This window comes from Triturus cristatus, chromosome 6, assembly GCF_964204655.1.
Source record: "Triturus cristatus chromosome 6, aTriCri1.1, whole genome shotgun sequence".
In the NCBI taxonomy this organism is placed as follows: domain Eukaryota; kingdom Metazoa; phylum Chordata; class Amphibia; order Caudata; family Salamandridae; genus Triturus; species Triturus cristatus.
In genome coordinates this window covers 1,332,096,318-1,332,116,647 of record NC_140589.1, presented here as the reverse complement: position 1 = coordinate 1,332,116,647, position 20,330 = coordinate 1,332,096,318, and the positions used below count along the sequence as shown (strand labels likewise).

At 49.0% G+C, this 20,330-nt stretch overlaps 1 protein-coding gene across 1 annotated transcript in view; it reads left to right on the top strand.

Annotated features, from left to right (window-relative positions):
• Positions 1–20,330, top strand: part of LOC146821397 (kinesin-like protein KIF28) — a 777,435-nt gene that overhangs the window by 465,768 nt on the left and 291,337 nt on the right. Inside the window, exon 24 of the mRNA XM_085609842.1 lies at positions 2,393–2,559. Coding sequence (XP_085465968.1) covers positions 2,393–2,559 — 167 coding nt within the window. The remainder of the gene's footprint in view (positions 1–2,392; positions 2,560–20,330) is intronic.

The following is a 20,330-nucleotide window of genomic DNA, read 5'->3' as shown; positions in this document are numbered from 1 at the left end:
TGCTCCTCAAGCCATTGAAGATTAACTAAATTTGTCTTTGGGTTTGGTGCTAATGGGAGAAAGTCTTCCATTAGGATGGAAATCATTATGCATTAAGTGACCTGGGTTCACAGCAGGTAAGGAAAAATGGATATTGCCCTGAGGAACTCTTTTAAAGAAGATCTTCCAACCTAAACTCTAAACAGAAAATAAAAATAGTTGGGTGTGCTCTACTCATGGACTGGACTTTTAGATCTTGATGGTACCAGACACTGAAAATTGAAGATGAGATGGGTACTTTGGAGAGTCATCTGACACAACTGTACGAACAGCTTGAACACACTTTGCACTCTGTCACCCCGTTATGGAATAGGGATAGTCACATATCAATCAAAACACTTTTCACAACCAATATTACTGAATAGCAGTGGTGGTATTTCCATTGTGGATTTCGGAGTGCTCCTCTAGAAATGTTCCACAGATATATTTTGAGAGTTGTCAGATGCACCGTTCCAGCCAATCAAAATTACAAGACAAAACATCAAACTGTGTGAATTATTCTGCAAGCATGAACAGTTTGATTTGTTTGTTATGGAGCTGGACTAGCACCCTGCTGGGGATCTGGGTTCTTAAATTCCAACCCTTAGTTCTCATGCAAGATTTGTATGACCATGTTCTAAGGCCAAAGGCAGGCCTGGCCCTCGCTCTTGCAGTAAGAAGCCTGAAAACATTCTGGGTTGGAATGTTCTACTGACAGGTAGGTAGTTGGTAGCTGAGTGCCTAACAGAGAGGAAGAATCTAGGCAGGCTGATGTTTTATTCATTCTCACGGTGTCCCTGAGAAAGGCCTACCTCATAAAAGTCCCCTTATGGTTCAAAATCATATGAACAGTCCAAATTCCCAACAGATAGATACTAGATATATCCTGAGCCATCTGTAGATATTCCCTATAGATTGTCTGGTTCCTCTCCACTTGCAATGGAATGGCAAGGATGTGGGTGGTAAGTTGATACATAGGGCCACCAATCATGGGGATTTGACCGGACACTGGACAGTATCTTGACTTTTATGGGTTCAAGTTCCTAAACCAGCAAATAGCTGACAATCTAAGTCTAACTTAAAACTACCTTAGCTCAATTTATGGTTAGAATTATCAAATCCACAGAATCAGTATTTGCAGGATTTTCTGACCACAAATTTCACTAACTACTTTATCAAATGTACCAAGTTTTCAAAATTGCCCACATTAATCTAGAAAGGGGGGCAGAAAAATTGATGTTCCAAAGTGAGTGGGCTTTCGGAGTGTAGTGGCTTGATCACAACTGGCCCGGTGTTCCCACCCCCAGTTGTGCAGGCACATCAACCAGATTTTATCACTGAAAAAATAGGATGATAAATTTGCTTTCGGCTTGTGTTGCAGTAGCAGACACGACTCAGCCCACGTTCTCACGCTACCATGTTCCACAGCAAAGAGGGGCATGTGATTCTATACCTACTATGAAATTGCTTATTCTTATCTTCTCTACCCACACAACCCTCTTCCTCACACAACCCCCAGAGGTCACAAATGTATCGCCTGATCAGAGGGGGTGCTAATGTGCGCCTTAAACCCCTCAGAAGACAAACTTCTCAGAATACATGTTTCAATAGTAAATTCTGCATGATAATTCTGGATCTACACGGTTATTTCCCAGTCCAGAGGTTTACCTTGTAGTTGCATGGTACTGGTGGGTATTACCACCCAGTACCGATAATTGTGGGGCGGAGTATTTGGGGGCCAGTACAGCGTGACTCATAATCGGGTAAGTTGTAAAGTTGCGTGTATTCACACAAACATTCACAGCCATTTCCAATTACTTTTCCAGATTATTTACATACCTAAATTTAGTCCTGTAAAAATGTTGACGAATATCCAAATGTACACATGTAAATTTCTATAATACCCATTCAGCCGATTGTCTCCACAGTGGACAATCCACAAGAGTAAGTGTAGATGAATGGGTGTACATCTGAATTTTGTCCTGTAGATTTCTGAGTCGTATTCCCTGGGATTCTGTGCACTGAGCATCCCTAGGATAGGCCTGGCCTTCCTAGTCTACGCTCCTATCTGTTCATTTTGTTACATGTGACTCATTCACGGTGGTATGGAGAGAACACTGTCAGGCTACGCAAATGCAACTGATATATTTAATTTCAAGTATTTCTGACCTGCTACCGATTAATTATTTTGTAATATAAATGTACTTTATTGATTAATCTTGAGTCATTTGTGTCTCATTATTGAGGTAAATATACGTTTTCATGACTGTGGTAAGCATATACTTTCAGAGAAGCTTTGCATGCTCCAGCGTTTTAACTTACCACAGCCTTAAAGGTCTTACAAAAAATGTAATTCAAATTTTTTCTCCTTTAGCTATAGATTGTATGATCTGCCATGCACTGTTAATACCAAGCCTGCCTGGAAAAATGTAAACCCCAGGATCGAAGATAAGCTTCAGTTTACATCGCCAAATGCATCCCATGAGTTTCTGAATTACCTGCAGAAGAATGCTCTGGTGGTTGATCTGTGGGGGCTGCAAGGTATTCTCCAGTAATATGTCTCTGTGGTTTATGTGTTCATGTGTACTCTTCAAATCAGTTGTGATCATGTAAGCTTGAATTAACCTGAACCACTAAGAATTTGTCTGGGTGGCATTCCAGGCAATAAGTTTAGTAAGTATGGCCCCTTTCGACTGAACCGCAGAGCCCCTCCCTCCACTCCATCTCAGTGCCTTGAGACCCTCACGGGTGAGTAATCGTGCTTTATAAGAATCCTGATTGATTGATTGATTGATTATAAATTGGAAACCATGACGTGTTGTCTCTATCATTAAAAGAGCATTCTAGCCCAACATGCTAGGCGACATTCCCTCTGAATGAGTATGGTTCCTTGCATTAATATTTAGAGGAAATGTGGTCTATCAGTACAAGCATCACTGTCTTTTTTGGGGGCAGGAACAAGATTGACCCCTACATAGATAGTCCTTGTCTGTAATGGCACAGATGAGTTCAAAGAAGTGGAATGGAATGGTGCACACTGATTCCATCTTTTTCACCATCCCGAGACATAGCAGGCTACTTGGTTGCAAAAGACCTGTTGTGGGCTTACCTCCCAACTATTGGTTTGCATTGGTTGGCTTTAATATCAAAAAATCAAAAAGAGAGTGGACCACTTGTCCTGTGTAGCCAGGGTCTTTTCGCTGTTGATTCCTTCATAAAAGAACCCTCATAACTATACACAGGTACGACGGCGGCATAAACTGGGTTACCGCTTACGTGTAATAGTGCAGTATCATCATCGGGTCTTTTTTTGAATGTATGCTGCCCTCCACCTGGAGGAAGACCTTCTGGTTAGACAGTAGCATCCAGACATAAAAAATAGGGAGGGTGTGAGAGGGTTCCTATCTGGTGAATTAAAATCTCTTGGTCATGGTTTCGATTGTGACTTTATTCTTGAAATCTTGATCAGAGAATGATAAAAGAAAGGAGTGCGGAGTGAGACCGAGTTACTGGTCTGCCGTACTTTTCAAAATATAGGGGTCAACATGTTTCAGCCTTCTGTAGTGGTCTAAAGGCTTTCATCAGGACCGATAAATGTAGGAAGGCGCATTGTCGCTCCTAAAGCGAAAAACTTTTTTCCACTTGTTCTGATTAGTGAGGTCAGATCAATAGTATCTGTACCTAGTGGGGTAGAAAGAGTTATAATCACATATTCTTAGGTGACTAAAAATCATGAGATACTGCTTCATGAAATTCTTTGTGGAGCTACTTTCGTAGGTGGGAGAAGTGAGGTTAAAAGTGAGTTTAACAAAAGGCGTACGAGGGAGGCGGCTATGTGAAGAGCGGGGACGCAAGTTATAGCGAGGTGAATTTAGAAAGTGACTATGAATACGTTCTCATTGGTTAAGACTGGAATGCGGACACTTATCTAGGGTTAATCGGTAAATACATAATGATCGTTATCGTGTGTAGTCGATATGTTATTTCATCACCAATATTGTGTATAGTCGTAGGTGACCCTTTATATAAATCTATGAATACATTATTGAAGGAGGGGATTAAATAACATTTTAAGTAATCGCCTCTATCAGTGGTTTGGTCATAAGTAAACAAATCATGATCTGTGAATTCGTCATACAAGTTTACCTTCGAAAAAGATATTTGTGTTCTTTAGGTGATGCCCGGGGGCAGGTGGAGAACTCCGTTGCTAGAGTTAAAAGGGAAGCACAAGTAGGGAAAGTTAGAGGCATCTTACTTCAGTTTATTTCGTAGTCCCACTTGCGGCGGCCATCGGAGCTTACCGGTTCTGTCATGTTCGTTGTCTACATCTGCCTCTTTTCGCGGTGCATCCAATCAGAATGGCCCGTTCAGGCTTGCCGTTAAGAAGTGCAGCGGTAATAGAAGTTGACAAAAGACTCGTTATTTGTATTTCACGTTGATGGTTGGCATCTGCTCGTGGTTGGCAAAGAGTGTTTGAGCAACAGATACATCATAAACATTACTGTGTGGGATGTGAACACATATGTGTTTGTCTTATGATAGTGTGTTCCCACTATTATGGTTAAATATGTGGTCAGTGGGTAAATGAACAGTACCGAGAGACGGTAGTCAACCAAATATATAAAAATAAATAAATATATGAATATGCTCTGGTTCAGCGCTGGGGCATCATTATTAATCTAAAGTCGCCTCGGTCAGTAATTGTTTTTAGACCAATGTGTGCCGTGTGGTCAGTGCGGAAATGAATAGTACCGAGAGGTGGTAGTTGACCAAATATATAAATATGCTCTAGTTGAGTGTTGAGGCATCATTGTTGATCTGAAGTCGCCTCGTTCTGAAATCATCATTAGGCCAATGTGTGCCAAGGGATATTATCATTCAGGCCTTGTTTGTCCGTGGCCAGACGGTGAATCCAACGTTGTTCTTTTTCAAACAGGATGCGGTCAGCATTATGATTAACAGATCTCAGACTTTCAAGTACAACCCATTTTAGGTCGCTAGTGTCATGATTATTCTCTATATAGTGCCTGCTCATTTTGGTTGTCAATCTTTTACAGTTCACGTTGCTTTTATGTTCTGTAATTCTCAGCTTTATTTTTCGGCAGGTCATCCCAATGTACCTAGGATCACAGGGGCAGGTAATCATATAGATTACATGGCTAGTATTGCAATTTGTGTGCTGACGAAGTGTCCAGGTTAGGTTGGGGAGAAGTTGAATGGTCTTGGTCACTTTAGTCAGATTGCATACCAAGCACGTACCGCAAGGGTAGTGTCCTGTGATTGGTTCCAGATTCCATGCTGCTGTAATGGTCTCTGTGGTGGTTTTTGGAGTTGGTCTTGTGTGTACTAGAAGATCTTTTATGTTCTTCGTTCTCTTATTCGCAAATCTGGGTTTGGGCCATTGTAATGCGTTGGAAGTTAGGATTCTCCAATTCCTGTTGACAATCTTTTTCACCGTGTTGGTTATAGTGTTATAGGTGGTAACACAGGTTAGGAGGTCTTCTGGTTCAACCCGTGTGGACACTTGTAGAAGGTTTTCTCTTGGTTGATTGCGCGCTCTTCTCTGGCACTTTTTGATTATTTTCATTGGGTAATCCCTCTTGACTAATTTTTCTCCTAATTCTTTAGCCTGTGTTTTGTAAGTTTGGAGATCGCTACAGTTTCTCTTCAGTCTGAGAAATTGGCTGAATGGTAAATTGTCTCTGAGAGGGCGTGGGTGAAAACTATGGTAAGACAGCAAGCTGTTCTTCGCTGTGGGCTTGTGGTACGTCTTTGTCTGAAGGAGATTGTTTTCCGAATAGACAGTGACGTCGAGGAAGTCAAGTTGTCGTCTGTCAGAAATGCAGGTACATTTTAAGCATTCATCTCTGGAGTTGATCCATCCAAGAAATCCTAGTAGGGTTTCAGCAGTGTCTTCCCAAATCATGATGACGTCATCTATGTAACGTTTCCAGAATTTTACTTGTGTCAGGTATGGATTGATGGGATTCTGTATGTATTTTTCTTCAAAATCACTGACATACAGACCCACCACACTGGGAGCAAAGGTGCTGCCCATAGATGTACCGTGGCGTTGTCTGTAGAGAGTTCCATTGTACTCAAAATAATATTCAGTTAGGGCTAATTTACAACACTGTAACACGAAATGTCTCGGTGTTGAATAAGTCCAGGGCTCTGAGAATAAGATGTTTTCTAAAGTGTCCAAGGTCTTCTGTTGTGGGAGACTGGTGTACAAACTTTCTACATCCAGTCCCACTAGATACATGGTGTTTTCATTATAGACCTGATTGTCTAGTTGGTTCAGGAGGTCTCGTGTGTCCTTGAGGTACGTCGGTGTACGTTGTACCAAGGGTTTAAGGAATTGATCCGCAAACTGTGATAAAGGTTCTAGAACTGAACCAATCCCCGAGACAATGGGTCGTCCTGGTGGTGGAATTCTGTTTTTGTGTGTTTTAGGCAAAGAGTAAAAATATGGTATTCCGGGAGATTTCGTTCTGAGAAAATCTGCTTCGTGTTTTGATATCCATTGGTTGGTCTGTGCTTCTTCTATCATGGAGTTTATGGTGCCTTGTAGTCTCTTAGTTGGGTCATCGGTAATTTTCTCATAGAATTTTTGATCTGATAGGAGGTCTTGACATTGAGTGTCATATCCTAATTTATTCAGGAGAACAATACCACCCCCTTTATCGGCTGGTTTCACAATTATATTTTCATTCCTGCTTAGTTCTTCCATTGCTAGTTTTTCACGTCTCGTGATGTTGACAAATGGTCTCTTGGGCGAGGGTTTGATGTTGTCCACCTCTTTGAGAATAGCTTGTTCAAAGGCTAATTCTTCTACTGGGACCAAATGGTTGGGTGGACAGAAGGTAGATTTCGGTCTTAAATTGGTATCACTTGTCGGGGCTTCGTTCTCCTTGTTTTTGAAGAAAGCCTTCAGTTTGATTTTTCTGCAAAATTCTGATAGTTCGCATTTCACTTTAAAGATGTCTAGAGGGGGTGTAGGGACAAAACCTAGTCCCTTGTTTAGTATCTCCTCTTGATCATGAGTGAGTGTAGTATCAGTCAAGTTTATCACCAATGATTCGCGTTGCTGGGGCCTGGTTGGTCTTTGGACATGCTCCGGGTGTGTATCTGTCTCTCTTGCTCGTTCCAGGTTACCTCTTTTCTTCTCCCTCGTTGGGTGAACCGGCCTCTCCCTAAAAAAGGTGGTCGTTGGGTGTTCATCATGGGGCCCATCATATGTGGTCCTGGTAGATACGGGTTCATCCATCCCTGGAAATTGGGTACAAATGGTTGGAATAGTTGTTGTGGTTGGTCGTAGAAATGTGGTGTGGACCAGTTGTTACCTCGTCGAGAACGTATTCATAGTCACTTTCTAAATTCACCTCGCTATAACTTGCGTCCCCTCTCTTCACATAGCCGCCTCCCTCGTACGCCTTTTGTTAAACTCACTTTTAACCTCACTTCTCCCACCTACGAAAGTAGCTCCACAAAGAATTTCATGAAGCAGTATCTCATGATTTTTAGTCACCTAAGAATATGTGACTATAACTCTTTCTACCCCACTAGGTACAGATACTATTGATCTGACCTCACTAATCAGAACAAGTGGAAAACATTTTTTCGCTTTAGGAGCGACAATGCGCCTTCCTACATTTATCGGTCCTGATGAAAGCCTTTAGACCACTACAGAAGGCTGAAACATGTTGACCCCTATATTTTGAAAAGTACGGCAGACCAGTAACTCGGTCTCACTCCGCACTCCTTTCTTTTATCATTCTCTGATCAAGATTTCAAGAATAAAGTCACAATCGAAACCATGACCAAGAGATTTTAATTCACCAGATAGGAACCCTCTCACACCCTCCCTATTTTTTATGTCTGGATGCTACTGTCTAACCAGAAGGTCTTCCTCCAGGTGGAAGGCAGCATACATTAAAAAAAAGACCCGATGATGATGCTGCACTATTACACGTAAGCGGTAACCCAGTTTATGCCGCCGTCGTACCTGTGTATAGTTATGAGGGTTCTTTTATGAAGGAATCAACAGCGAAAAGACCCTGGCTACACAGGACAAGTGGTCCACTCTCTTTTTGATTTTTTGTATTGAACACAAGGAAGCCGAATGGACCATAGCTTCTTTCTCCCTCTCCATTGATTTTTTGGCTTTAATATCACTCTCATTTGCTTGTTTCTTATTCAGTGGCTTTCTTGGTACACCTTGTGTTGTCACTTCCCTGAAACTTTGCATCGTTACCATCCTCTTGACTGGCGGACTTGTGTTCTTCCACTGCCCACTTTCTGTGAACAACTTTTTTCTTTTTCGTAAAGCACCATCACAATGCATGTGATTTCCAACTCAGTTCCTCTAGTGTTTCTCTCCCCCTCTCGCATATCAAAAACCCTCACCCCACTCTGTTTGCTCTCTCCTTCGTGGTTTTTTAATCTCTCTCATGTACTTCTACACCGCCCCCCGCGCTTTGTGCTGCTGCCTGCCTTATGCATTTCTCCCCATCCCCCATGTTGGCGTCTACTTAGTGTGCTTCTTCCCCCGCCATCTGTGTTGCTCTCTCCGTTGTGCCTCCCCCCGTTCTACTATTGCACATCCACTGTTCTTTTTTAAAATATATATACATTTTTTGGGGGGCCAGGCAGCAAGTTGATGCCTGCCCTCCACAAAAGCGCTTTTGTGCACTTGAATTTTTTTATTGACCAATTTAAGGTGCACCCACCAACATAGATCAGGAAATAAAAAATAAAAGAGAAGAGCGCCTGTATCATTCTGCAGGTGTGCGCATGCGTGGTGACCCATGTGTGTGCCTACAGAATGATGTAACTGCCAACAGAAGCAGCGTCATTGCACATTTTGTTTTTCCCATTCTAAACAACATTCACAAAATGCATTGCTTTTTTGTTGATGTTCAGCATCACGAGAAAGTATTGCAATGCAAGTAGGCCCCAAAGGCGAGACCAATTGGTGTTGCCAGCGCTTGTTATGTAGAAGCGGCTTGCCCTAGGTGGCCCAAGTATGGGGCATATTTACAAGGACTTTAGCTCCGCTTTTTTGGCTTACAAAGTCAAAAAAGTGGAGATAAAACCAGCGCCCTATTTACAAGAGGGTGCTAACATGCATAATTGCATGTTAGCACACTTTTTCCCAACACCTCACTTTGCATCTCCAATGAGATGCAAAGTGGGCGTTACTGGGCGTACCCAAGATGGACTACCTTGTAAATATCGCTGATGTTTACATTGCGATATTTACAAGGCAGACCACATGATTTTAGCACACATTAGATTTTGGCGAAAACGGCTGTTTTCGCCAAAACCTCACGTCTGCTAAAATCCTGACTTAGCCATCTCTATCATAGGGGGTGGATTATGCTGATACTACCCTGTGGGTCATATCAGCAAGGTTATCGCCCTTTTTCAGGGAACATCGCTGGAAAACCAGCGATGTTCCCTGCAAAAGGGCGATAACCTCGCTATCTCTGGAATTTTTATCGCCCTGGAGTAAAGCGTTGTTAATAACGCGCTACCAGGGCGATAAATACCAGAGATAGCCTGCGATAATATAATTATCGCTAAGCGCGGCCAGCGATAATTATCGCTGGCCGTTGTTAATATGCCCCCATGTTCTCTGCAAAAGGGCGATACCCTCGCTATCTCTGGAATTTTTATCGCCCTGGAGTAACGCGTTGTTAACAACGCGCTACCAGGGCGATAAATACCAGAGATAGCCTGCGATAATATAATTATCGCTAAGCACGGCCAGCGATAATTATCGCTGGCCGTTGTTAATATGCCCCTAAGTTTCTACAAAGATCCTGAGCTAGCAGTATGGACTGAACCTACACCTCATTGATGGGCAAAATAAGAGAAAAACACATCTAGATTTTTATTGTGTTTCTGTTCACACGGCATGAGGCTTCATTGTTCCGTCTGGACTGTCCCTTTTGGTGGGAGCTCTAGACTGAGTTGCTTGTGGTTGGTTCACGCCACGTCTAACAGGCGAGCTGTTAAAAACAAAAGGTTTTATGAAATGTGCCTAGAGAAGCTACTGGTGGTTCGGATTGATTGAAGCATTTCTGTTTATCTCTGTTTTGCTGCCCAAGCGGCACGGCACGCTGGCACAATATTTACTTGTTTGTAACAGTAAGGCACTTGAATTGCAAATGTATATTCCAATTGTAGATGAGTCATGCAGCTGAAGAAGGATGTCATTACGAAATGCTTTATTGACAAATGATTCAGCACATTATGATTAATATTAATATTTATTTGTATTGACTGTACAGCTTTCAACCAAATACATTGCTAAGAAATTAAACAAATGGCAACTAAGCACATTATGTGACGTAATTGTTGAATTGTCATGTGCATAATATATTTGGGTATTTGCATATTACAGACACATAGGTGCCAATTACGATCCGGTAAAAACCGGGTACGAACCGTCGGACGGAGCATATTCTCCGTCCGACGCGTACCCGGTCGTCAAAATTTACAAACATGGAATTACGATTCGCACGGGAACACCATTTCCGTACGAATAGTAAAAAAACCCCGACCGAACAAAATAAACCTACAAATGCGATCCGGGAAAACGCCGACCTGACGTCGGGACGCTCGCAGCCTGCCATTCACGAACCAGGAATTACGATTCGCACCGACGTCATCCCGCACGGTGAATATTTTCCGGCTGCCAAAAACTGCCGGGAAATCAGGACGACGCGAACAAGGACTACCAGTACGCGACGGACAGACAGGACGACGCAAAGAAGGAGGACCAGTACGCGACGGACAGACAGGACGACGCGAACAAGGAGGACCAGTACGCGACGGACAGACAGGACGACGCGATCAAGGAGGACCAGTACGCGACGGACAGACAGGACGACGCGAACAAGGAGGACCCGTACGCGACGGACAGACATGGACCTGAACCTACGTGTCATCCTGGCCCTCATAGCAGTCGACCTCCTCTACAGGTTCGGACGCAGACGCCGCAGAAGGTCAGAACAACTAAGGGAGGGGGGAAAGTGGGGTGGGGTGGGGGTGGCAGGACCAGGGCAGGCCACAAACCCCCCACCAAAGTCACACAGCACACATGCCCTGGACATACCTGACTCCCATGCCCTGGTCACTACGAGGGGGTGGGGGCGTGTCCAGCTAAGCCAGCGACCACCACAACGGAAGTCCGTCACGACGCGAACCGGCAACACAACCAGACAGGTACGTCCCGTACCCACGCCTGAAGAGCGTGGGTACGAGTCGTACCACGCCCACACCCACGTCACCCCAACAATGGCGGGACGGCTCGTACCCACGTGGCAAAGGCCTGGGTACGGCCCGCACAAGCATCACATAGCGTGGGGACGGATATGTACGGACCCTACCCCCACCCCGTATGCATGGAGCGTACCCCCACCCCAACAGTGTAAGTACGACCCGTACCCACACCCGCGTACGTATGGAGCGTACCCCCACCCCAACAGTGTAAGTACGACCCGTACCCCCACCCGCAGACGTATGGAGCGTACCCCCACCCCAACAGTGTAAGTAAGACACGTACCCTCACCCGCGTACGTATGGAGCGTACCCCCACCCCAACAGTGTAAGTATGACCCGTACCCACACCCGCGTACGTATGGAGCGTACCCCCACCCCAACAGTGTAAGTACGACCCGTACCCACACCCGCGTACGTATGGAGCGTACCCCCACCCCAACAGTGTAAGTACGACCCGTACCCCCACCCGCGTACGTATGGAGCGTACCCCCACCCCAACAGTGTAAGTACGACACGTACCCCCACCCGCGTACGTATGGAGCGTACCCCCACCCCAACAGTGTAAGTACGACCCGTACCCACACCCGCATACGAATGGAGCGTACCCCCACCCCAACAGTGTAAGTACGACCCGTACCCACACCCGCGTACGTATGGAGCGTACCCCCACCCCAACAGTGTAAGTACGACCCGTACCCGCGTACGTATGGAGCGTAGCCCCACCCCAACAGTGTAAGTACGACCCGTACCCCCACCCGCGTACGTATGGAGCGTAGCACCACCCCAACAGTGTAAGTACGACACGTACCCCCACCTCGAATGCATGGAGCGTACCCACATCCGTGTATGTCATGAGCGTACATATTGTGAAATTGGAGAGGTGGGTGCAGAGTCCTCCCAGCAGTGCCCAGAGACAGGAGGGGTGGGGGCCTATCACTCCCAGCAGTGCCCAGACACAGGAGGGGTGTGTGCAGAGTCCTCCCAGCAGTGCCCAGAGACAGGAGGGATGGGTGCCTAACACTCCCAGCAGTGCCCAGAGACAGGAGGGGTGGGGGCAGAGTCCTCCCAGCAGTGCTCTGAGACAGGAGGGGTGGGCCCAGAGTCCTCCCAGCAGTGCCCAGAGACAGGAGGGGTGGGGGCAGAGTCCTCCCAGCAGTGCCCAGAGGCAGGAGGGGTGTGTGCAGAGTCCTCCCAGCAGTGCCCAGAGGCAGGAGGGGTGGGTGCAGAGTCCTCCCAGCAGTGCCCTGAGACAGGAGGGGTGGGTGCAGAGTCCTCCCAGCAGTGCCCAGAGACAGGAGGGGTGGGGGCCTATCACTCCCAGCAGTGCCCAGACACAGGAGGGGTGTGTGCAGAGTCCTCCCAGCAGTGCCCAGAGACAGGAGGGGTGGGTGCCTAACACTCCCAGCAGTGCCCAGAGACAGGAGGGGTGGGTGCCTAACACTCCCAGCAGTGCCCAGAGACAGGAGGGGTGGGGGCAGAGTCCTCCCAGCAGTGCCCTGAGACAGGAGGGGTGGGTGCAGAGTCCTCCCAGCAGTGCCCATGGAACGCAAAGGGTGGAGTAGTCACAGATACCATGCCCACAAATGTCAGTCAGGTGCACAAAGACCCTGCAGTACATGTACCACATGTGTGCGAGGCTGGGAGTATACGCATGCATAGCGCAGAAAAGAAAACATGTACACATGAAGTCATGTCAATAGGCCACATACACAAGTACAATGACTACCAAGGATGCCACGAATGATGCAGGTGGAGACATCGCTCAGCATGCATGTGCAAAGGTGAAGGACTACGTCACACACCCAGCTAATGGACACACAGCTCTGTGCCAAAGTCAGGGGACACCCTGCAGGGAAGAAGTCAGGGTACACAGAGGAAGGAATACACCTTGGGACAATTGCAACATGCAGCAACTGCTTACATGAATGGAGAAAGGTAGCTAACACCGTGTGATGGCACACAGATCCCAGGGTCCCCCCTATGAGCAGCACACTACTACATTTCCCACACACCCAACACATGACCAACACCCACAACCATGTAGCAGCCCCACCAACAGCAATGCCAGCATTGCAGGAGTGTTCCAAGGGCAAAAAATAAATAGCTTTATTCAGCATGAGCAAAAAACTAGTATGACGTAAGTCCAATATTAACAAAGGCCATAGGGCAGTCCAGGAGTCCCAGCTGGATGGGGGACACAGTGGGATGCGTGTCCCCTAGCTTGCCTGCACAGTTACAATCCGTTGTCTTCCACAGGGGTCAGGGCATCATGTGGGGGGGAAGAAACAGGCACCGCAGGGACAGGAGGGTGAAGGGTAGGCGTCGTGGGTGCAGGGATGGAGGACTCCACCACAGGGGGTGGGGCAGGGCCAAAGGCGGAGGCCAGGATCTCGCTGCACACCTTAGCAAGGTCCTCCAGGGACTCACCTGCACCCGAAGGAACCACAGGCCCCAAGGAGGGGGGGGGTCAGAGGGATGGGTCGCAGCGCCACTGGGGGAGGGTGTGGACAGGGGGGGGGACTCAACCACCCTGACCGAGGACTTCCTTGACCGCTTGCGTGGTGGCGTCACTGTGGGGCTCAGGGACAGAGCGGCCATGAAGGAGTCTTTGGGGGAGACGTGGCCCGGAGAGCCGAGGGGAGGGGATTTGGAGGGAGTGGATTGGGTGGAATGCGGACTCCTACTCTGGCTGCGTGTCACACGTTTGCCCCCCGACCCAGTGGGTGTTCCTACTGCACCCTGTGTGTGCGTGTCAGGAGGTGTGCGGCGGACCTTCCCTGCTGGTGTGGTGCCTGTGTCTGTTGTGGTGGGTGCATGCTTACGTCTGGGTGTATGTGGGACAGGCATGGGAGTGGGAATTGTGGAAGGAGCAGGGGTAGGGGGTGGGACGTAGCGCTGCAGGAGACCCACTGCTGCAGTCAGTGTGGAGTCTATGGACCTCAGCAAGTTGTGTTGGTCAGCCTGCGATGAATGAATGCCCTCCAAGTATGCCTCCATGTTGTTGAGGACCTGGCTGTGGCCATGGAGGACATTAAGGATCGCAGTCTGACCAATCTGCAACTGCCGCTGGATGTCCACAGACTCAGCATTGGCGGCAGCAGTGGAGACAGGGGCAGGGGGTGCGGTGCCTGGCAGGAAGGAGACATGTGGTGACCGGGCACGTTGAGAAGGGACACGAGCACGTGGGAGGCGGCTGGTGGCAATGGAGGGGGCGGTGCCAGATGTAGGGCTGCTGTCAGATGGTGGTGCAGCCACCGCCCACTCGGAGAGATCATCCTCGGACCCGTCAGCTTCATACTCTGTTGTGCCAGTCGACAGGTCCCCGGGTTTACTCTCCTCCGCATCAGTCCCACTCGAAGTGCCAGCCCCGATGTCACCGCTGGCACTGGTGCTCGGTCCCTCCGCGCTGTCTGTGTCCATGTCTCCCTCCGTGTCCCCCGACGATGCTGTGGGCAGGGTGAAGAGACAGAAATCAATCATACACCTGTATACATATGTCACATGAGTCAAATCTACGTAGGTTACAGTACATAGCCTGAAACAAAGGATGAGTTACAACTACAAAACAAGGTACATACGTAGGCCCAGCAAGACACAGTTGTGTGACCCACCATGCCATGGAAAAACTATGGAGAGCATGACACAATAGCAAATGAGATGACATGGTATTCTGACTGAGGAGCAAGGCCAGGGGACAATACAGCACTGCATCTGCACCACACAGCGTGGCAGGAAATTGGGATGAGCAGGGACCAAAGCCAGGAACTAGAGGCACATGCAGCATAGGTAATACTGAGAACATGCCCACCCTGACTGGCACGCTGCACCTTGAGTGTATGTCCAGACAAACCTCACACACTGGCCAGTCCGAGCAAGGAGATGACAGGTCTTGACATGTAGGCCATGCCCGCCCCACCCACCCCCTACATGAGACAAATCTGTGGAGACACAGGAAGCACTTACATCTCTTAGTCAGGGTGAAATACACATGGGATGCAACAATTCAAGATTGCACACCAAATACCCAAGGTGCGCCTGTCCTAATAATAATCTACAAATGGGCAACATCAGATGATTGCAAAAAGACACACAGGCAATGGCCACCGTGAGTATGTACTTTGAAAATCAGGTCAGGCTGGACAGTGGACACTTGTAATACATCTCACGTGAAGAAATATGGTGCCAGGGGACAATGGCACAGAGCACAACCTAGGCTGTAGACACAGAGATTGTCGACATTCTCGGATTACACACATGATACCTAGGAAAAGATGCCCCTGGGGACAGTAGTGGCCACACAACTCCATGCTCCTGAATGGGAATGACTGCAACACACGCTAACATCCCTGCACTATGCCTAACGCACACTCATGCACATCATGTCACAGGCCACCACATGGGACATGCCTGCTGGAAGGCCTGGCACTCGAGAGATTAACTCCCATGTCTGGACTCAGCATTAGTGCCAACTGACATGGAACCCACAAGTCCAGAACTGGACAGGGCACAGGCAAGGTCACAAAACCTGTTACACACCACCCCCACACATGATGCTGCAGGCATTGTACACTTGGAGAAGGTGTCAGGCTACATAACCTTGTGATGGAGTGACTACACACAGACCAGGGAACACATTGCAAGGAGGGGAAGGGAGGCAGGAGAGCCCTGCAATACTGTGGGTGACAGGATCTGCACAGCACCATAAACCCTGGAAGTGTATCCATGGAACAGTGCACTTACAAATGCTGGTGAAACACAACAAACACACACATGTACCTACCCCCTTCCGGCTGCTGCATGTCCTGTAGACGCCTGTCCAAGTCAGGAAAGACCACCGCCAGCACACGTTTCTGGATGTGGGAGAGACGGCGGCGCCCGCGGTTCTTGTGGCTCTCAGGTGAGTCCCCCAGCAGGACCCGTGCGATCCTCCGCGTCCAGCACCGGATATCCTGCCAGCGTTTCCTCACCTGGGACAGGTGCCGCCTCCGACCATCCGCACTCCTCACGGCGCTGACGGCGTCCAGCCATATCTGCTCCTTGGCAGAGGCGTCTACCTGTGAGGATGAACAAGTGACACCACATCAATACACCTTGCACATGTCACGGGGACACAGATTAGAACACATTTGCTGTTCACAACAAGGCATAGTGTGCATCCAACGCATTGCACCTTTGTCATAGGGACATGATCCTGTGGGGGAAGGCCAAAAGCAGTACGTGCCATTGAAAGGACACAGGTGGAATGAGGGCAACTACACAATCAATGATCCAGGCTCACACTGTGCATTACACCCACCCCTCCTGTCTCAGGGCACTGCTGGGAGTGATAGGCCCCCACCCCTCCTGTCTCAGGGCACTGCTGGGAGGACTCTGCACACACCCCTCCTGTCTCTGGGCACTGCCCGGAGTGATAGGCCCCCACCCCTCCTGTCTCAGGGCACTGCCGGGAGTGATAGGCCCCCACCCCTCCTGTCTCAGGGCACTGCTGGGAGTGATAGGCCCCCACCCCTCCTGTCTCAGGGCACTGCTGGGAGTGATAGGCCCCCACCCCTCCTGTCTCAGGGCACTGCTGGGAGTGATAGCCCCCACCCCTCCTGTCTCAGGGCACTGCTGGGAGTGATAGGCCCCCACCCCTCCTGTCTCAGGGCACTGCTGGGAGACATCAGGCATTCCCCCCCCCTGGGACCCCCCCTACAGTACATAGCATGTGTGTCACACCTGGACACAATGGCAGAAGTCACAGTCACAAAAAAGGGACACAGTCTGTGCCAGTGGACACTGCACTCACCTGATAACCTGGTCACCCATACAGCATGGGGTACCGTGGGAGGATCACATCCACCAAAGCCATGTTCTCCTCCAGGGTGAATGGCTGTGACCTCTCCACAGCCCTTGACATGGTTCCAGGGAATCAGTAGCAGCAGCTGGGTCGTGGAATACAAAGATGTGCAGGCAAGTGCTCCCTCATGGGACCTGGCTGCCTTATATCTGCCTTGCTGGCCCATCTCATGCACAGGAGTACAGAGTGATTGGTCACTCACATTTGCATCCTATGTTTCCTCCAATCCCTTCAAACCTAGCAGTCTGTGGGTTCTCTATCGGTTTTATTCTCCTGCATGATGTCAGCCCCACAAACACATTGCAACAAAGTAGATTAATTCCAACTGACTTCTGCTGTGCACCTTCCAGAACAAATTCAAAATTTGAACTTGGTCTCCATGACAACCAGCATGCATGTAGGCCTTGATACTTGTCCCTCATGTGTCCCCTATGTAATTTGGAGCTTCACACACAGGTACGGTGCATTCCGGGGCCCTAGGGCACCCCAAATGCATTGCAACGGGCCGTACACGCGTGCCTACGTTCACTATCAGTATGGGTGTCCTCGCGTATGCGTACTCGTAGTGGTACGGGCCGTACACACGCCTGTACGCTCCCTATCACTATGGGTGTCCTCGCGTATGCGTACTCGTAGTGGTACGGGCCGTACACACGCCTGTATGCTCACTATCACTATGGGTGTCCTCGCGTATGCGTACACGTAGTGATAGTGAGCGTACAGGCGTGTGTACGGCCCGTACCACTACGAGTACGCATACGCGAGGACACCCATACTGATAGTGAGCGTACAGGCGTGTGTACGGCCCGTACCACTACGAGTACGCATACGCGAGGACACCCATAGTGATAGTGAGCGTACAGGCGTGTGTACGGCCCATACCACTACGAGTACGCATACGCGAGGACACCCATAGTGATAGTGAGCGTACAGGCGTGCGTACGGCCCGTACCACTACGAGTACGCATACGCGAGGACACCCATACTGATAGTGAGCGTACAGGCGTGCGTACGGCCCGTACCACTACGAGTACGCATACGCGAGGACACCCATAGTGATAGTGAGCGTACAGGCGTGCGTACGGCCCGTACCACTACGAGTACGCATACGCGAGGACACCCATAGTGATAGTGAGCGTACAGGCGTGCGTACGGCCCGTACCACTACGAGTACGCATACGTGAGGACACCCATAGTGATAGTGAGCGTACAGGCGTGTGTACGGCCCGTACCACTACGAGTACGCATACGCGAGGACACCCATACTGATAGTGAGCGTACAGGCGTGCGTACGGCCCGTACCACTACGAGTACGCATACGCGAGGACACCCTTAGTGATAGTGAGCGTACAGGCGTGTGTACGGCCCGTACCACTACGAGTAAGCATACGCGAGGACACCCATGGTGATAGGGAGCGTACAGGCGTGCGTACGGCCCGACCACTATGGGTGTTCTTGCGTATGCGTACTCGTAGTGGTACGGGCCGTACACATGCCTGTACGCTCGCCATCACGATGGGTACACATACGGCAGCACTCCCATAGTGATATGGGAACGTACACAGGCCCTCTTAGCAGCAGTACGGCGGCTTCACACATCACAGTGGTGACAGGCGGCACACAGGTAGGGATAGGGCGGACATACTTGTCCATGGATGGACATACTTGTCCATGAATGGACATACTTGTCCATGAATGGACATCAAGGCATCGTCTGTGCATTACTACATGTGTGGGGCACAGATGTGACGGCCTGTGATGTGGAACATTACTCCTGAGTCGAGAAGGCACCAGATGTATGATGAGATGTGTACAGATGTACTGTGTGACGGTGCAATGTGTGCCAGGCATGCCCTTGACTCCTTTGACATGTGTGCATGTCGTACTGCACACTTGGGGTGAGCGTCACTGGCATGGCACGGACACCAACACACGGAAGTGTCCCCTGATGCCCGGTACAGGGCTTACCGCACCTGACTTGTCACTACCCACGGTGCACAATGTGACTATGTCATGTATGTGTGGGGGCTTCCCATCAGGTTGATGTTGGAGCACCCTCAAAAGCTGCAGCTGTTGCAGCAACCAACATGTGTCTGTGTGTAGATTGACATTGCACACTGTTCCGCACACCATGCCACATGTGGTATCGGATGTGAGGTGCACATGTATGCATGGGACACGGAGTAGCGTGACAAGGACATGTCTGCATCCTCACAATGAATGTGTGGAGAGTCATGACATGTGCACCTTCATGGCAAGGTGTGTGGGCTGTCCTAGTGTAATGTCATGTGACCTGTGGCTCTAGTGTTCCGCTACCAGTCTCTGCAATCGGCATCCTACTTCTGCTGATGTGTGGGCGTATGTCACTCCTGTCTTGCGTCTGGCTGTTCACTTGCACTGGGACACAGCTATTCCCATGTCATGCCATGGGGAGGTTCTCAATCTCCGTGTGTAGCTGGGTCTTGGTAGGAGTGTCACCTTGCATCCATACGTGTCCTGGGCATGTAGCACATACCTGACTCCCTATGTAGCATATGTGTATTGACAGATTAACATGTGCTCAGTACATATGAATTGTTGTCGTAGTGCACTCACTCTTCCTTGTCACTTCCAAATTACTGCAGAGCGCCGCCTCTTGCCCGACCAATTCCGGACTTGGCTGCCATGCGGGAGAATGACAGCATCCGGTGCTACCGCTTCCCCCAACCGTTGATTCTGGAGTTGACGGCGAGACTGGCACCACACCTGCAACCGCAACACAGGTATCCTACGGCACTGACACCCCAGCTGAAGGTAATGGCTGCCCTACATTTTCTTGCCATGGGTACCTTTCAATATACCATAGCTCATGTTGGTGGCATGTCCCAGAGCATGTTCTGCCGTGTGCTGCATGATTTCTTAGAGGCCATGTTGATTCACCTGGATGACTTCATCAAGTTCCCAACCCCTGAACAGTTGACTGCGGTCAAGCGTGGATTCTATGCCCTGGGAGGGATGCCCCATGTCATTGGGTCCATAGATGGGACACATGTAGCTTTGGTACCACCACACGCACGGGAGGTGGCGTACCGCAGTCGAAAGCACTACCACTCCATCAATGCCCTTGTGGTGTGTCAGTCCAACATGGTGATTTCACATGTCTGTGCTCGTTTTCCAGGATCAGCACACGATGCCTACATCA